This window comes from Bos javanicus, chromosome 8 (assembly GCF_032452875.1).
Source record: "Bos javanicus breed banteng chromosome 8, ARS-OSU_banteng_1.0, whole genome shotgun sequence".
NCBI lineage: Eukaryota > Metazoa > Chordata > Mammalia > Artiodactyla > Bovidae > Bos > Bos javanicus.
Genome location: NC_083875.1, coordinates 63,932,627 through 63,948,022, shown reverse-complemented (window position 1 = coordinate 63,948,022; position 15,396 = coordinate 63,932,627). Strand labels below are relative to the sequence as shown.

The window sequence follows — 15,396 nt, the reverse complement described above, 5'->3', positions numbered from 1 at the left end:
ACAGGAACATATAAAGGATAATTGGTGCTGGGTGTAACATAGAGCAGTGCGGCCTCTGAAGAATGTGAATTTTGCCTCAGGATGAATTAATAGGAATGTAATGTGCGGAATAAAGGAGGGGGTTGCCCTTTCTACTTGCTGCTGACTACTTGCATGACTTTTGATCATGCCTAAAGGGTATTGGCCAGTCCTTGGGTCTACACCCTATCAGACAGTGATATTGTGAGGTGTGGTCTAAGTCAGGGCCTGGAAATGGTGGGAAGTAGAAGTGATGTTCAGTGATGATGGTCAGTACGTGCTAATGACTCCAGCTCTCTCCACCCCCCACCCCTGCTCCCCAGCTCCAAACCCAAGGATGTCTCCATCCTGATGATGCGTGGGCACTGAGGTTGGAGGGCGGGGGCTTCCCTGGTGGCTCAGTGATAAAGAATCTGCCTGCAATGAAGGATATGCGGGTTCAATCCCTGGGTCGGGAAGATCCCCCAGACAAGGAAATGGCAACCTACTCCAGTATTCTTGCCTGGAGAATTCCATGGACAGTGGAGCCTGGTGGGCTACAGTCCATGGGGTCACAAAAGAGTCAGACACAACTTAGCAGCTAAACAACAACAAAAGGTGGGGTTCCAGGCGACTGCCAGAGGGATGATGTGTTTTTGTCTTCAAGTCTCTAGAGCTCTCCCGGGGCAGAGGGAGCAGGGGTGGTCTGTGTGGTCCTAGAGGGCAGAGCCAGATGGCAGAGTAAAGTTACAGAGAAAGCATTCGGCTTGATAATGCACAAAAGACTTGGTAATAGGCGGAGAGTCTGGTTTCTTGGTGGGGGGTAGACTCCCTATCCATAGATGTACTGCAGAGGATGAATGACCAGCTGGTGAGACCATGTGAGAAAGTGTTTGTGAGTCCACCTGGAAAAGGCAATGAAGGAAAGGAAAAGCCTGCAGGAATATAGCTGTGGCCTGTGGGCAAGCAAGAGCAGAGACAGGAGCACCCAGACAACAAACACAGGACTCAGATCTAACCAGCCACGGTCCCTTGTTTCCCGCAGACAGCCGGGAGGTGAAGGTGGGAGAATACAACGCTGTGGCTGACACCCTGGAGATCATCAACGACACCATCAGGTTCCAAGGTAAGGCACGTGGACTTCTCGGAGGAGGGGGCCTGCTCAGGTTCTCTCGGGCCTGGGTATTGTCTGAGAGCTGGGGACAAGCTCAGAGTCACTGGTTTCATGGAAAAGAGGGAACATCCTCTCCTCTCAGTCCGTGCACTCACTCCCTGAGGATGGGCCACCATCACTCACATGGGAGCTGAGTTCCAGCCCCTGGACGGGCCACTTGTGTTTGCATGGAGTGCTAGCTCTCACCAAGACATCTGTGTTTAAACCACTGAATGACCAGGAGTAATTCTTTTCATGTGTGGCCCAGTTAAATGTTGCTCTATCCCCCCCTCGGAGAAGACGTGGATGGGCTGGTAATAAGGCCCCTCCACCTGCTGCTCTTCTGGGAAGACCGTTCCCTCTTTTCTGCTGGAGAACTCCTCCTCAGCACTGAGAACCAGATCAGGTGACTCCTCCTCTGTTCAGCCTGCCCTGGTGGCCCCCACCTGAGTTCATGGTGCTTTTCTCTTTGCTTCCACAGTCTATCGTCTCTGTCACTGCCATGGCCACCGTCCCTTTGCACTGAAATTACTATGCTGTTTGACCATGAGCTCCCTGACTAGATCCTATTTGACTTTAATTTCCCGGCACCAGCCAGGGTCTGGCACATGTTGGGGGCTCAGTGATATGTGATGAAAAAGTAATTCATGATTGATCAAGTCAGTGGATGGGTGGGTGGGAGGATAAATGAGTGAATGGGTGAGCGTATTAGTCAGTGAGGAAGTGGGTGGATGGATGGGTGGAAGGACAGGTGGGTGGATGGATGGATAGATGGGGGAGTGGGGCTGGTAGATGGCCAGCCTCATCAAGGAGTGGCTGGGGAGGAAGCTTGTATACCCACAGCACCAGGATGCTGTTACTTTGATTCCACTGGGAATGCAAAGACTAGACATCTGGCTTTCTGCACCTGGAGTTCCTTCTTAAATCCAAGGCCACCAGAAAAGGCGATCCCATGAACTGTTTGGTCAGCTTTTGGATCTATGGGATTCCTCCAAGCTCCAGGTGGTCTCAGAGAGGAGGCGTGGTCTTCCTGTTCCCACCTGAGGGAGCTGTCACCAAGCCCGTAGTCACATATTACCTCGTGGAGCCACAGAAAAATTCTGAAAGGTGGCTGGGTTAGTCCCGTCATCCCTGTTGTACAGATGAGAAAAAGGCTCAGAAAACCCCAAATTCACACAGCCTGTGAGAGACAAAGCCAGTTCTAACCACGAGAGTCTGATCTCCAAGACAGGGCTATTTGCTCCCGGACCTAGGAGATCTGGGTTTGCTGAATAAGGATTCTGGGTTTACAAACTGAAAGAAAAATTCAAACAAAAAATAAACTAAAAACACAAAACATAACTGAGAGGAAAAATGTGAGTAAAAAATTTTAACAGCCCAGCCAGGATAGTAACTGGTTCTAGTTAGGAAGCACGAGGCCAAGGTAACCCTGAGGCAGCAGCTGTTCCTGGCTCACCTCCTGCTTCTCAGAGCTTCCCTGCACCGCCCAGAGGGTGGATGACCAGTCCTTGAGCCCAGAGCCGAGTCAGGACACCTCTGGACGCAGGGCAGAGCCCAGCTCTCCTGTCCTCACCCCACCCAGGTTCAGCTCTCATCCAGCCCCCTGGGCCTTACCCACCCACCAGCAGTCTAACCCCCTCAAGTCTGTTCCACCCTTGACTATAATGTTGCACTGAAAGACACCCCACTCTGAGGCTCACATAGTCCCTGTTGCTCACACACAGGGGTGGTTCCAAGACCTCCAGGATGGCTCCCTGCCCCCACTTGTCTGTCTCTCTTTCCAGTCTCCACAAGACCGCTTACAGTTCCGCAAATGTGCCTTCGCCTGTGCTGGACCCACTGCCCAGAATGCCCCTTCGTCCATGTCTTCCTCGCAAACAGCCAACTACTTACCTTCCTCCCAAGGCTCAGCTCCCACACCATCTCCTTTCTATAGCCTTTCCTGAGCCCATCGGGCAAGACTGCACTCTGCTCCCTGCCTCGCACTCAGGCCTCCCTGTGCCTGGTGCTCTCACACCACCTGTACCCTACCACTACAGGCAGTTTGCAGAGTGCTGAGAGCACAGGCTTCTGGCGAGGCAGATCTGGGTTCCAATCTGGCCAGCTTTGCCACTCACTATCTGTAAAAACCACTTAGCACCTGGAAAACTATTCCCTCACCCTGTAAAATGGGAATAATCCTCTCTACCCAGAAGGCTCTTGGATAATGCAGCCAACGCTATGTGGGGAAGGGGGGGTAGAGGAGAGGAGGAGGGGAAGTAGCAGGAAATTTTTTCAGGGCTTGAGCTTTTACTTCTAGAGACAAGAGATGGTGTTACCTCTGTCACCTTGAGTTTGCTTTTGCCTTGACTTTTGGCCTCGAAGTCGCTCATGTATTACCTTGCATAGATGTGCTTAATGCTTTACATTAATCAAGCCAGAGGATTCTTGGCTGTTTTTGAAACTGACAGCTCCCCTATACTGTTTAGATGGTTCGTACTCTTTTTATCCACTGGATGTTTCCAAACTTGCTAGCAGAGTTTTTAAACACAGGTGTTCAGGGGAGTTCTCAGTCCCTGCAACCCCATCTGCCCATCCTCTGCTTGTCTCCCGGGAGTGGAGGCATAGCTGAGGCTGGCACAGCCATGCTGGGGTCACCGTGAACCCTAGTGGTTCTCCCAGGTTTTACCGCTTTTGAGCATCTGGCTGATTCCACACATCCCCACTGCGAGACACACTCCTAAGTTTCACAGTCCCATAGCAGCAACCTGACCTGAAATAGCAACTGAGAAAGGAGGGATTTGTAAGAAATGAGAGGTGGGAGGGTGAGGAGGGCGTATCCCTGCAGTCTGTTCCTGGTAGAACAGGACGATTTTGCCACCATCCATAAAGATGAGTTTCCTCTGAGGCCCTCGTGGCTCCCCCCAGGTGCCTGCTGCCCCTGAAACATAAACAGGGCCATCGCTACAGCCACGTGGCAGGATGAACCCTACAGTTTCTGTCCAGTTCTGGCACAGCAGGGAGGGGAAGGACTGCCAGTAGCTTCTGCCTCCCGCGGTTAGTGAGTCTTATGAGATTGGAAAAACCAGAAAGAGCTTTTATAACATAATGACCTTGAGGCAGAAAACTCCACAGCCAGAGCACCTGCATGTCTCATGGAGTTGACAGGCAAGGTGTCCAGCCCTTGACATCTTGATCGTGTGTTGGAACAGAATCCCTGAGAGCTCAAGCTGAGTTCCTCACCCTCAGAGGCACCCAGTGGTACCCACTCCCAGCACCCAGCCCTGCCCCTTCCAAACCACTAATACCTTTTGGGGAATAAATGGTGATGGTTTTTCAACGTGGTGGTAGACCAAATCAAATTCTAGTCTTCTAATGGCTAATGGCTATTAAATGCTTCACAAATCCCTTATTGATTATGTTTTGAGAAAGAAATAAGTCCTGACTTAGGCTCCCTGCTGGGCATACTGGCCAGCCGCTGGAGTCTGCTCACCCAGGAACACGCTGCGCAGACTGTGTGCACAGGGGGCCGATGTCAAGGACAGCCAGGTAGGGATGTTCTCGGGGTCTGATTTGGGTACTGGACTCATCTCATGCCTTTTCCTTGATCTTCTAGGGTCTGAACCGCCAAAAGACAAGACCATCATCCTGGAGCAGCTTCGTAAGATCTCCCTGCCTCTCTACAGCATCCTCTCTGCCCTTACCATCCTGGGAATGATCATGGCCAGCGCTTTTCTCTTCTTCAACATCAAGAATCGGAATCAGAAGTAAGTCACTCATGTCCTTCTCTCAGATAGTGCTTTCTGGATTGACAAGCCTCATAGACAAAGTGTAGAATCCCCCACACGTCTTTGCCCCACTTCCAGGGCCTTTAGAAAGCACTGCCAGAAGGGGACCACCGAGCTCAGTCAGGGCATTCCCCATCCGTACAGCACATCAAGGGCAGGAAGTGACCTCCTTCATCGTCTCAATTGACCCTGGAATAATGATCCCAGTTCCATAAGACAGTGCTGGCTCAGTGTCGGAGACTGGAGCACCACCACCCGAGACTGCGCTGCTGCGTGTGGCAGAGCCCATCCCTGGGTTTCCCGCACACTTGCCCTTCCCTCTCCGGAGGAGAGCAGCTCACTTTCTGAGTTATTCTGTTCAGCCGGGGGTAGAATGGGCTGCCACCCCAGGCAGTGGTGTTTACGGAGCATGGCCAGCTTCTCTGGTTTCCATAGCAAATCCCCGCACCCTGCTCCCCACCCTGTTGTAGGAGTGCTGAGCAGGGGCTCAGCGTGTGGGCCATCAGGCACACAACCCCGTGCCTACCCCCAGCGGTGCAGCTCTGCCATCATCGGGCCCAGAAGCCACACAGCATAGCCTCCTGGGCTGTAGGACCACGCAGAATCCCGAGAGAAGTTCTTCTCTCTCCCTGCTTGCAGAAGCCGGATTTGGAGGCTCTGGATTTTTTGTTGTTGTTTTGGGGTTTGTTTTGTTTTTTATTTTAGAGGCAGCTGCTTAGGTCAAACCTATTTCCTGAAGAACGAGTTTTATTCTCTGTTGTCTTATTTATCACATACATTGCCTCAAAAGAAAAAAAAATTGAAGCATCTCTCATCTACTCTGTACAAACCTTGAATGATGACCATGCCTGTTAGCACTTGGCACAAGGTCTGAGCACATAGTCAGCTCTCAATATTAGATTTCCTTCCTACAAGTTGCAAGAGTTCTCACCATAGCAGCAAGTGGTCCCTGTGGTATGACTATGCTCCTTTAATTCCTTAACTGCCCCCTCTTAGCCTCCTGGTCGGGGGGGAGCGGATTACTCTTTCCAATAGGCTGGCTTCTGTATAAATTTTTTGACTGGCCTTGCAGATTAAAGAGTCTGCAAAGAGATAGGAAATAAATGTCCCTGTAGTTTCAGATCCCCCTCTCTTCTCTCTTCCTTAATGTCTTTGTGACCCCATGGACTGCAGCACACTAGGCTTCCCTGTCCCTCACCATCTCCCAGAGTTTGCTCAAGCTCATGTCCATTAAGTAGGTGATGCCATCCAACCATCTCATCCTCTGCCGCTCTCGTCTCCTTTTGCCTTAATGCTACTCATCCTTAAGGTCCGCCCCACCCAGGAAGCCTGCCTGGACTCCTGGCCTCTCCCCTCCCCAGCTTCCTATGGTAATAAGAATGAAGGAGCCTTAGGGATTCATGGTGTGCAAAAGGACCTTCAGGGACCCAGCCCCTTCTCAGCTTCGCATGTGCCCTAGTCAAGGACATCTGTGCTTTTATAGGTGAGGAAACTCAGTGCGCTAATTGGATTGCTGGGGGTGCACCTTGAGGGGTTACACAGGCGCTTGCTGGACTCAGGGCTCCTAATTCAAAAGCCCATGAGGGGTCCACAATTTATAGCCAGTCTTTTATCTCTCGACTATTAGTACTTTGACACTGCATTTAAGCATAGAAGGATAAACAGAACTGCAGAATGCAAAAGAAATGCTCAGGGAACAACTGATTGTAATTACAGTCTGCCAAAGAGCACCTGGACCATGGGGGCACCTGAAAGCCTAGAACATTCTGAACAGAGTGTGCTGGGGGAGCCAGGCACCTCTGAGGGTACATGGCAGCCGTCTGATGGTTTAACACAGCCTGCTGAAGACGGGGAGAGTGAGGGCGGGGATTCCATTGCCCACCTCCGTCACCTGGTGCTGAGAGGTGCAAGTACGCGGCCCTGTTTGTGCTCTGGACAGTGTGAGCTTCAGGCAGCCCCAGTGGATGCTGGCTTATCACCCGATGACCACAGTTCTGAGCAGCCCTGAATTCGCACCTATATGCCTCCTAGATCTGGTCCACTCAGCATGGGAGAGTGTGGTATAGCCCAGCATTGTGACAGGTTGCTGAACTTAGATTAGAATTCTCTAGATTTGCTATCTTCCCAGCCCCAGCACCCCCCCCTGCCACCCCCCCAAAAAATGTTGACTTAATGTCTTTGTGTAAAGTAAAAATTGATGGTTGAAGAAGCCAACGCTACAAGCTATCGCCAGAGAAGTGATAGGTGAACTTGACTGAGAAGACAGGAAAATCAACATCTAGAAATAGATTGCATTGGGTCCTTTAGTGACGGGGAGACAAGCCCCTTGGAGGTGGCAGCACCTTGGGGAGGGGGCAGTGGAGGAAACCAGGGCTTCCATTTTTCTCTTCCCCTCTAGCCTTGGTGACAAGATACACATTCAGAAAATATTTGCTGAAGAAATAGCTACATTAGCAGTTCGGTTAACTGTAGTATCTCTTTCTCTCGTCAGGCTGATAAAGATGTCGAGTCCATATATGAACAACCTTATCATCCTGGGAGGAATGCTTTCCTATGCATCCATCTTTCTCTTTGGCCTTGATGGGTCCTTTGTCTCTGAAAAGACTTTCGAAACCCTTTGCACCGTAAGTCATTCTGCACGTTCCAGTGGTTTGTGATATAAGCTTTTCTTTGGTGGCCACGATCACCAGAAACACAGATACAACCCAAAATTGCATGGAAATGCATGAACAGGTGGCAGGCAACTTGTTCAGCCATTCAAGCAGTTCAACAGGGCAAACATGGTATAGCTTTCAGATCAGAACAGAATATTGCTTATAAAATTAAGTATTGCTAGTAAAATTAAGATCATGGATTTAACAGGCCATTGCTAGAAGACAGCCCACTAAGATTGACAGGGTAATCTTGAAAAGTAAGGGGGAAAAATACCCACCGCCCCCCCACCCGCCGAGAAAAGCACTGTGCCTGGAGTCAGGGTCAGGGCCATGTAAGAAGGAATACTTCTGCCCATCAACCTCAACAGCCATCACAGAATGTAAGGAGAGATATCTGCATGGATGACTTCGAGTTGTACAGAAAAGATCATGATCCTTATCCTCTTTTTAATAGCACTGTTTCTCAACAGCTCCCCCGGCTTTTTTTTTTTTTTTTTTTTTGCTAACTGCCCCTCTAAGAAGCCTCTTTAGACTTTTTTTTCTAATTATCCATTTTTGAAATTTAAATTCCAAAGATATGCTGTATGTCTGTTTATGTGCTGTACATATATATATTTATGCATGCGTTGTGTCCTACTCTTTGCAACCCTATAGTTTCTACATAAAAGAGTAATATTTATTCACATTCAAGAACCAGTGTTGTCCCCCTTGGGAACTACTATCACTCCCATTGAGAATGCATAAATTTAAGGAAGCCCCAAACAGTGTAATTTATTTACTGTATTTTAGCAATGTTGGTTTGAAAATTAACCTGTTTAAAAATGTTGGTGCCAAGTCGTTGTTGTTGTTAGTTTTGTTTTTAATTTAATTTTTTTAGCCATTGTGTAGAACTCTCAGTTGAAAGTATCTTTGGTTACTTTTTAAGATGAGGCTGACCAGCTGGGATTTATTTCTGGACTTTACGGTGATATTTCAAAACTAGGTTAGACGTTTGGGTCTCTCTCTTATCCCAAATGCAGTAATTCATCTAATACTCTGCCTGGAGGACCAGAGCTAGAAGGGACAGTCAAAGGATCAGGGTTGACCAGATTAATCCAAAAGCAACTCTTGTATTAAGGTTATTTTCCTCTAAGGTGTTGAGAGCAGTCTAGGTCCATTTTGGGGGAAGCAGTCCCTTTCATTAATAGATTATATTTGCTGTTCTGTGGTCTCAGTGTTGCCCACTACTGGATGATTATGAAGTATAGGTTGGCATCGAGGGATAAACAAATGGAGGACCCCTTAAATGTGCTGCAGGTCACCAGCCACATCTTGGACTTTCAGGACCACAGTGGGTCCCTAGACTCTGGGACAGCCCGTGGACTGGAGGGAGGGCCCCGGAGCCCATGATGACGCTCCCCTGATTCCTGCAGATGATGACGCTGGACTGACTCTGTTAATCACCGGTAACTTCATCATGAATTGACTAGCTAGTGAGATGTCCCTGGAACACGTACTTTGAAAGGTTTCACTTGAGAAGTGCACAGTCAAGTCCCCGATACCCTGGGGGTCCCTGGGCTGCTCAGACATCCTTTCTCTCTGGGATGGACCCGGAGGGTAGTCAGACCCCACGTGCTCCAGAGCCCACCTGGTTCAGGCCTCCCACTCAGAGTTTTTTATTCTGCCTCCATTTCAGTCTGCCCTTCTGGGGGTTAAGGAGGTGAAGTCAAGAGTCACAAGACCCCCATATACCTGGCGTCAGACTGCTGGAAGTCCTTGTGGCTGTGGGTTAGTGGCTTGTTCCCTCAGAAGCGTGACCCCTGACACAAGGATGATGGCTGCAGTTTGTGTCTTGCTTACTGGGGATGGTGTGAAGCGCATGAGGTCCCCTTCATTTCTGCATCCACGTGACTTATGTGCTCTGTGCAGCCTTGTGGGCTCATGGCACCGTGTGTGTCTGTGGTCGCTTTTCCTGGGCAGTAGTGAGGCCTGAGGAAGGGGCTGCTCCCGAGGCATCCTGAAACAGCTAAACAAGGCAGGTATTTAGCTCCCCTCTGTACCTGGGGACTCCCTCCCCAAGTTTGAGGAGACCGTGACAACAGCAATAATGAAAATGGTTCCAGGGGCCAGTTTGGTGTCTTCTCATTTATACTTCTTGCTGTGACTCCCCAAGAACTGAGGGGCCCACCTTCATCTCCTAGCTGAGAATCCGGGGACAGAGCTCTACTTGGTCCCTCCCGGCTCCTTGTCACTGGCACCTGCCACCTGGGAACACAGCCACTGGCCTGAGGTCCAGTCTTTGGTGCTGAGACCTGAGTCCCAGCCCTCAGGGAGCCACTCCCTCCCAGAGGGGCGCTCCTGCCACCTCACCTTGCCCACGAGCCAAAGGCTGTCAGAGCACACATGCTCCCTGGAGTGTGCCCCAAATTTCAGATGCCAGGTGACGCAGACTAGGGAGCCTGGTTGAGGACATCCTGCACACCCAGATGCTTTCTTTTAATGAAGCCTGACATCCCGTTCTGGGAGTCACGCTCATTTGTGTGTAAGGGGAAGGCTGTCCTGGGAAGCCTGGCAAGACAGTATGAATAAAGCATAAAGCACTGTACAAATAAGCATTAGCTGGAACATGAGGGCTCTGAAGATGTTAGGGCCTGGTTCTCCCCACCCCAAGGATTTATTTATTTGCAGTCAGGGCTGCTTCAGGGGCTCTGCACGGGGGAGCCCACATTCATGACTGTGGGGGAAAGGCATAACTACTGTGGATTGAATTGGGTCAGCACAAATGTGCACGTGGTTAGGACCAGGGTCACTTATTTAATAATCCACAATATTGCTCAGGAAGGGGAACCCAAAGCTCTTGAATTTAGAGCCTAAGTGCCAGTCTCAGTGGGTATGATTTGGGTGGTCCTCCACTTGCTGTTCCAGGGGGGCTGGCTCTTTATTTCATGTGCTGCCTTGGATTGCATTCCTTCTGAACCTAGAAGACACCCCCAGTAAACTCCCACCAAGTGGGGAGACGGAGGTGGAGCAGGGCCCCCTAGGGCGGTGAGCACAGGTCTTCAACAGCCTGAGCGTCACTCCTACCTCGTACACATACTGCCTCCAGACTGTGGAAGTGACTTAGCCCCTCTGAGCCTCAGTTTTGTCATCTGTGAAATGAGCACAATAAACCCCCGTGCAGGACTGTGTGTGCTCTGCATGCTAAGTTGCTTCAGTCTTGTCCAACTTTTTATGACCCTATGGACAGTAGCCCACCAGGCTCCTCTGTCCATGGGATTCTCCAGGTGGGAATACTGGAATGGGTTGCCATGCCCTCCTCCAGGGGATCTTCCCCACCCAAGGATCGAACCCACGCCTCTTCTGTCTTCTGCACTGGCAGACAGGTTCTTTACCACTAGTGCCACCCGGGAAGCCCCAGGCAGGACTGTGGTGTGGTCTTCATGAGACGATTTAGAGAAGCCACCTGGAGCATAAGGCAAGTAGGAAGAAGCGGGCATCATCCTCCCCGTCAGGTGCAGTCTCCTGGTGTCCACTCTGCGTTCTGCAGGGAATTGTAGAGGACAGAGGCAGGGTGGCTCGGGAAGCAGCTTCAGATGTGGAGTGGTAGAAGTCTCCCTTCACTCTGTTCCACTGCCGTGTGAGTGCCACGTTTTCCCCTTTTAGTTTTCAGCATAGAAACTAAACACTGAGATAAACACTGAACACCACCTCAGGAAGCAACCTGTGACGGTCACGGGATTGTGCCTCTCTAGGGGCTGTGCCTCTGCTCAGAAGGGCAGTGGGTGAGTGCATGAGTGAGCACACGTTCACACACGTGCGCGTGCACACACAGACACATACACACAGAGCTAGGGAAGCAGTTACATTCAGTTCCATCCCCCATTCCCTCTGACCCTTCCTGGCATCTTCCCAGCCTAGTTTCAGCAAGTCTTGCTAACAGTTCCAGCTACACCGTGCTGTCTCCCTGGACACTGTGTGGGTAGTGGAGTCGCCATAGCAACATGGCCCCTGTGGGCACAGAGCTACCTATAAGGAAAGTGCTGGGTGTGGGCCAGAGCCCTGGTGCCAGGGGGATGGAGAGCCCTCACACTCGCTCACGCAGCTCAGGAATCCCAGCCCCTGGCAGCCCAGAGAGTGAGCAGGGCAGGTGGGGAGGCCTCCCTTGTGGAATCCTAGGCAGAAAGCCCTGCACAGTGTGGAGGGGTAAGGAAGGACGCTGCAGGCGAGGGCAAGAAGACCCAGGTGGGCCTCGATCAAGTGTGGGTCTCCACAGCTGCAGGGGCGCCCAGAGCATTCCTGGGCTTGGAGGCGCTCGGCAGCGCCATGTGCCCCCCAAGCTTGTGCCCTCATAAACGAGCACTCTCCACTGTGATTCACCTCGGGCCAGCCGCCAGGTGCAGCCTCTCCTTCAAATCTCCACAGCCACTGCATGGAAGGTTCACTGTCCCTGCTTCATAAGAGAGAAAGCCAAAGCTCTAATGCATGGCTAGGTGGCGGGGCTGAAATATGGAACCAGCTCTGTCGGACTACAGAGATGTCTGGGACATTTCATTCATTTTTTTTAAAGAAATATTTTGATTTTTTTGTTAGCTGGTTCATACCAGGAGAAACAGGTCAACTGCATTAGAGATGTGAGCAATATGTATCTCAATTAGAATATTTGTCCATTCAGATTTTTTAAACTTGGGGTATACAGTCATCCCTCAGTATTCACTGGGGACTGGTTCCAGGAACCCCCACAGATACCAAAATGTGAGGTTGTCTAAGTCTCTTATGTAAAATGGTGTAATATTTGAATATAACCTACGCAGTCCTCCCGTGTACTTTAAATCATCTCTAGGTTACTTATAATACCTAATACAATGCAAATGCTATGTGAATAGTTGTAAATCCAATGTAAATGCTATGTAAATAGTTGCTGGTGTGGCAAATTCAAGTTTTGCTTTTTGGAACTTTCTAGAATTTTTTTTAAAAAATGCTTTCAGTTTGTTCCCTGTTGTTTGAATCCATAGATGTGGAACACACAGATACAGAGATTGCCAATAATTCACATACTGTAAAATTCACCCTATTAAGGTGTATAATTCAGTTGTTTAGTGTATTTATTCATTTATTTTTTTATACATCCCCAAAGTAATATCATAGTGCCTGGTGTATGAGAGAATTTCCGTTAGACTGCTTGCATTCAAATCCTAACTATACTACCTCCCTGCTGTGTGACTTGAAGCTACTTAACATCTCTGAGCTTTAGTTGACTCCTCTGTAAAATGGGCATTCTCATAGGATTGTGAGGGTTAAATGAGATAGTGCATGTAAAGCACTCAGCGCCTGTCACATGAGATTCAATAAGCGCCAGTCCCCATGGTTATGAATGAGTGATGAGACTGTGTCTGGACCACTGTGTTCACCTCTGGACACCTCTAAGAGAGTTACAAATAAAACAGAGCAACTTGGGATGAAGAGGAGGCTGGAAAACTGAGGCTGACACTGACTGCTTTGGTGTAGGTGTGTCCATGGCAAAACCTCCATCTTTCTGTGCCCTTGCTCTGCTACATCTGGATCAGGGACAGACTCGGGGCCTGAGTCAAAGCCCAGCTGCTGTACTTCTGCCACCTTGAGTGCAGAGAGAAGCCTGGAGGCAGGCTGTCAGGGAGGGAAGCATGATGCACGTGAGACCTCCAAGGGCACTTACTTGGACGTGAGCCCCCAGTCATTGCATAAGCCAGCTCAGCCCAGCGCTGCTCCGATGGCAGCGCTGAGGAGTGCAGCTCCGCTTTACCTCCCAGCTACCTCCACTTGCTGAGAATCCCGACTCCTTTACTGTTTAACCTTTTATTAAAGTAAATACACACATGCACATTTCATAAGTGTATAGCTCAGTGAGTTTTCGCAACTGGATTCAATTGTGAATCTAGATCAACAAACAGGCCCTTACCAGCATCCCAGAAGCCCTTCCTACCCCATTCCAGCTACTGTCTGCACCCTTCTCCCCAGAGTAACATCCTAACTTCTGCCCGCACAGACAGTGCTGCTCAAAGGGCACGTAAATCACCTGCAGATCTTGGGGAATTCAGGTGACTGTTAGGTCTGGGGTGGCTGGAGACGCTGCAGCTCAAATAAGCTCTGGGGTGCTGCTGCTGCATCCACAGACCACAGTTAGAGTAGCAAAGTCAAGATTAGAAACCATGCTTTATTATTGAGTTTGTCTGTTGGAGACCAGTGATGTAAGACAATGGAAGCACCAGAAACCTTGTCCCATGAGGATCAGCGGGAGGAGGAAAGGGGATCATAGACCTCTACCTCGGAATCTCAGAAGCAGGGCCATCCATCCAATCACAGGACAGAGCGCTGGGTTCTGGGTCCTGGAGCATGCTGTCAGCCGCCCACCCTCTCACAGGTGTATGAACAAGCTCTGCATGGGCAGCAGCTGGGAAGGGTTGAAATAGTGGGGGTACAGGTACTGGATTTGGAAGCACAGTGTCCTCTTCCAGCCCGCCTAGAGATGCTGTGCTGTGCTGTGCTAAGTCACTTCAGGCATGTCCAACTCTTTTCGACTCTATGGACTGTAGCCCTGCCAGGCTCCTCTGTTCAAGGGATTCTCCAGGCAAGAATACTTGAGTGGGTTGCCACGCCCTCCTCCAAAGGATCTTCCTGACCCTACGTCTCCTGCATTGGCAGGCAGTTTCATTACCACTTAGCACCACCTGGGAAGCCCCCCAGAGATACTAGGATTTTATAACTGACTCAAAAGGCTACCTGGGACACCCAACTGACCTCCCAGTAAACTGAAGAGTGATAGGAATTAGCGATGTTTTCAAGTGAAAGACCATAAGTATCTGTGATTATTTTTTTGCTTGGAGAATTTTTTGTTGTTGTTTGAGACAGTTGAGAGAGAATCTGATGTAAGACTGTGGTTTGGGGACTGTTTCAGCCTGTGATCCCATGATTTTGTGGCTGGCCACAATAAAGAGCTTTGTGATTTCAGAAGGTGGCTGGAAAGCTAGCCCAGGGGAAGCCCACAAGCTCTGATGGTGGCCTTTCCTGGCTGGTTTAGAGCAACTTAGGGCTGTGGTTACAGGGACTGGTGCTGACAAAGTCTGTTTCGACCAATTAGGACCCTGGGCAGGCTGCAGCCTTCCCATCCGCCGTCTCCTCTATGCTTGGCCATCAGGGGCCTCCAGTTGTGAAAAGTTCCCTAGACCTCTAGCTTCTAGAGGAGGGGGCTGAGGAGAGTGCCAGGGGCTCCCCAAACCTCCAGCAAATGTACAGATGATGTCTCTTCATCCCACACACCCTCACACGGGTTACTGCAAGCCCGGATCCTTGTCTTATAATTCATTCATGTATGTGATAACATTTCCCAGGCACCTCTATCTGCCAGGCTCTGCAGGCCCGGCGCGGGACACACAGATGACTGCCCACAGGGAGTCCACAGTGCAGATGGGAAGATGTAGTTAAATAACTCCCATTCAGTGTGTTTTATGCCCTGATGCAGACAGGCCTACATGAGGGAGTGAGGGCCAGATGCAGAGGGACCAATCGGGAAGACTTAAAATAGGAGACCCCCTTAGAATGAGCTGCGGTTATTTCTGGAAGTCCTGAAAGATGCCTCCTGTCTGCTCACAAGTTCCCTAGCAGCTGCAGTCCTGATGGCATATCCACCTCCCCTTCTCATTCCAGCGGTGGAATGGCTGGGAGAAGGACCTCAGTCTGTCTTCTTTGAAGAAAGAATTCAGCAGAGACCAAGACTGTGAAAAGATAAAAGGGTTTATTAGAAGCCCAGTATGTGTGGAAGAGCGCATGGGTGAACTCAGAGTGTTTTGTGTGCAATAGGGGCGGCTTAGGT

At 50.1% G+C, this 15,396-nt stretch overlaps 1 protein-coding gene across 1 annotated transcript in view; it reads left to right on the top strand.

Annotated features, from left to right (window-relative positions):
- The window catches only part of GABBR2 (gamma-aminobutyric acid type B receptor subunit 2), a 368,988-nt gene that overhangs the window by 282,517 nt on the left and 71,075 nt on the right, over positions 1-15,396 (top strand). Inside the window, exons 9-11 of the mRNA XM_061425770.1 lie at positions 1,043-1,123; positions 4,746-4,896; positions 7,409-7,541. Of these exons, the coding sequence (XP_061281754.1) occupies positions 1,043-1,123; positions 4,746-4,896; positions 7,409-7,541 (365 nt within the window). The remainder of the gene's footprint in view (positions 1-1,042; positions 1,124-4,745; positions 4,897-7,408; positions 7,542-15,396) is intronic.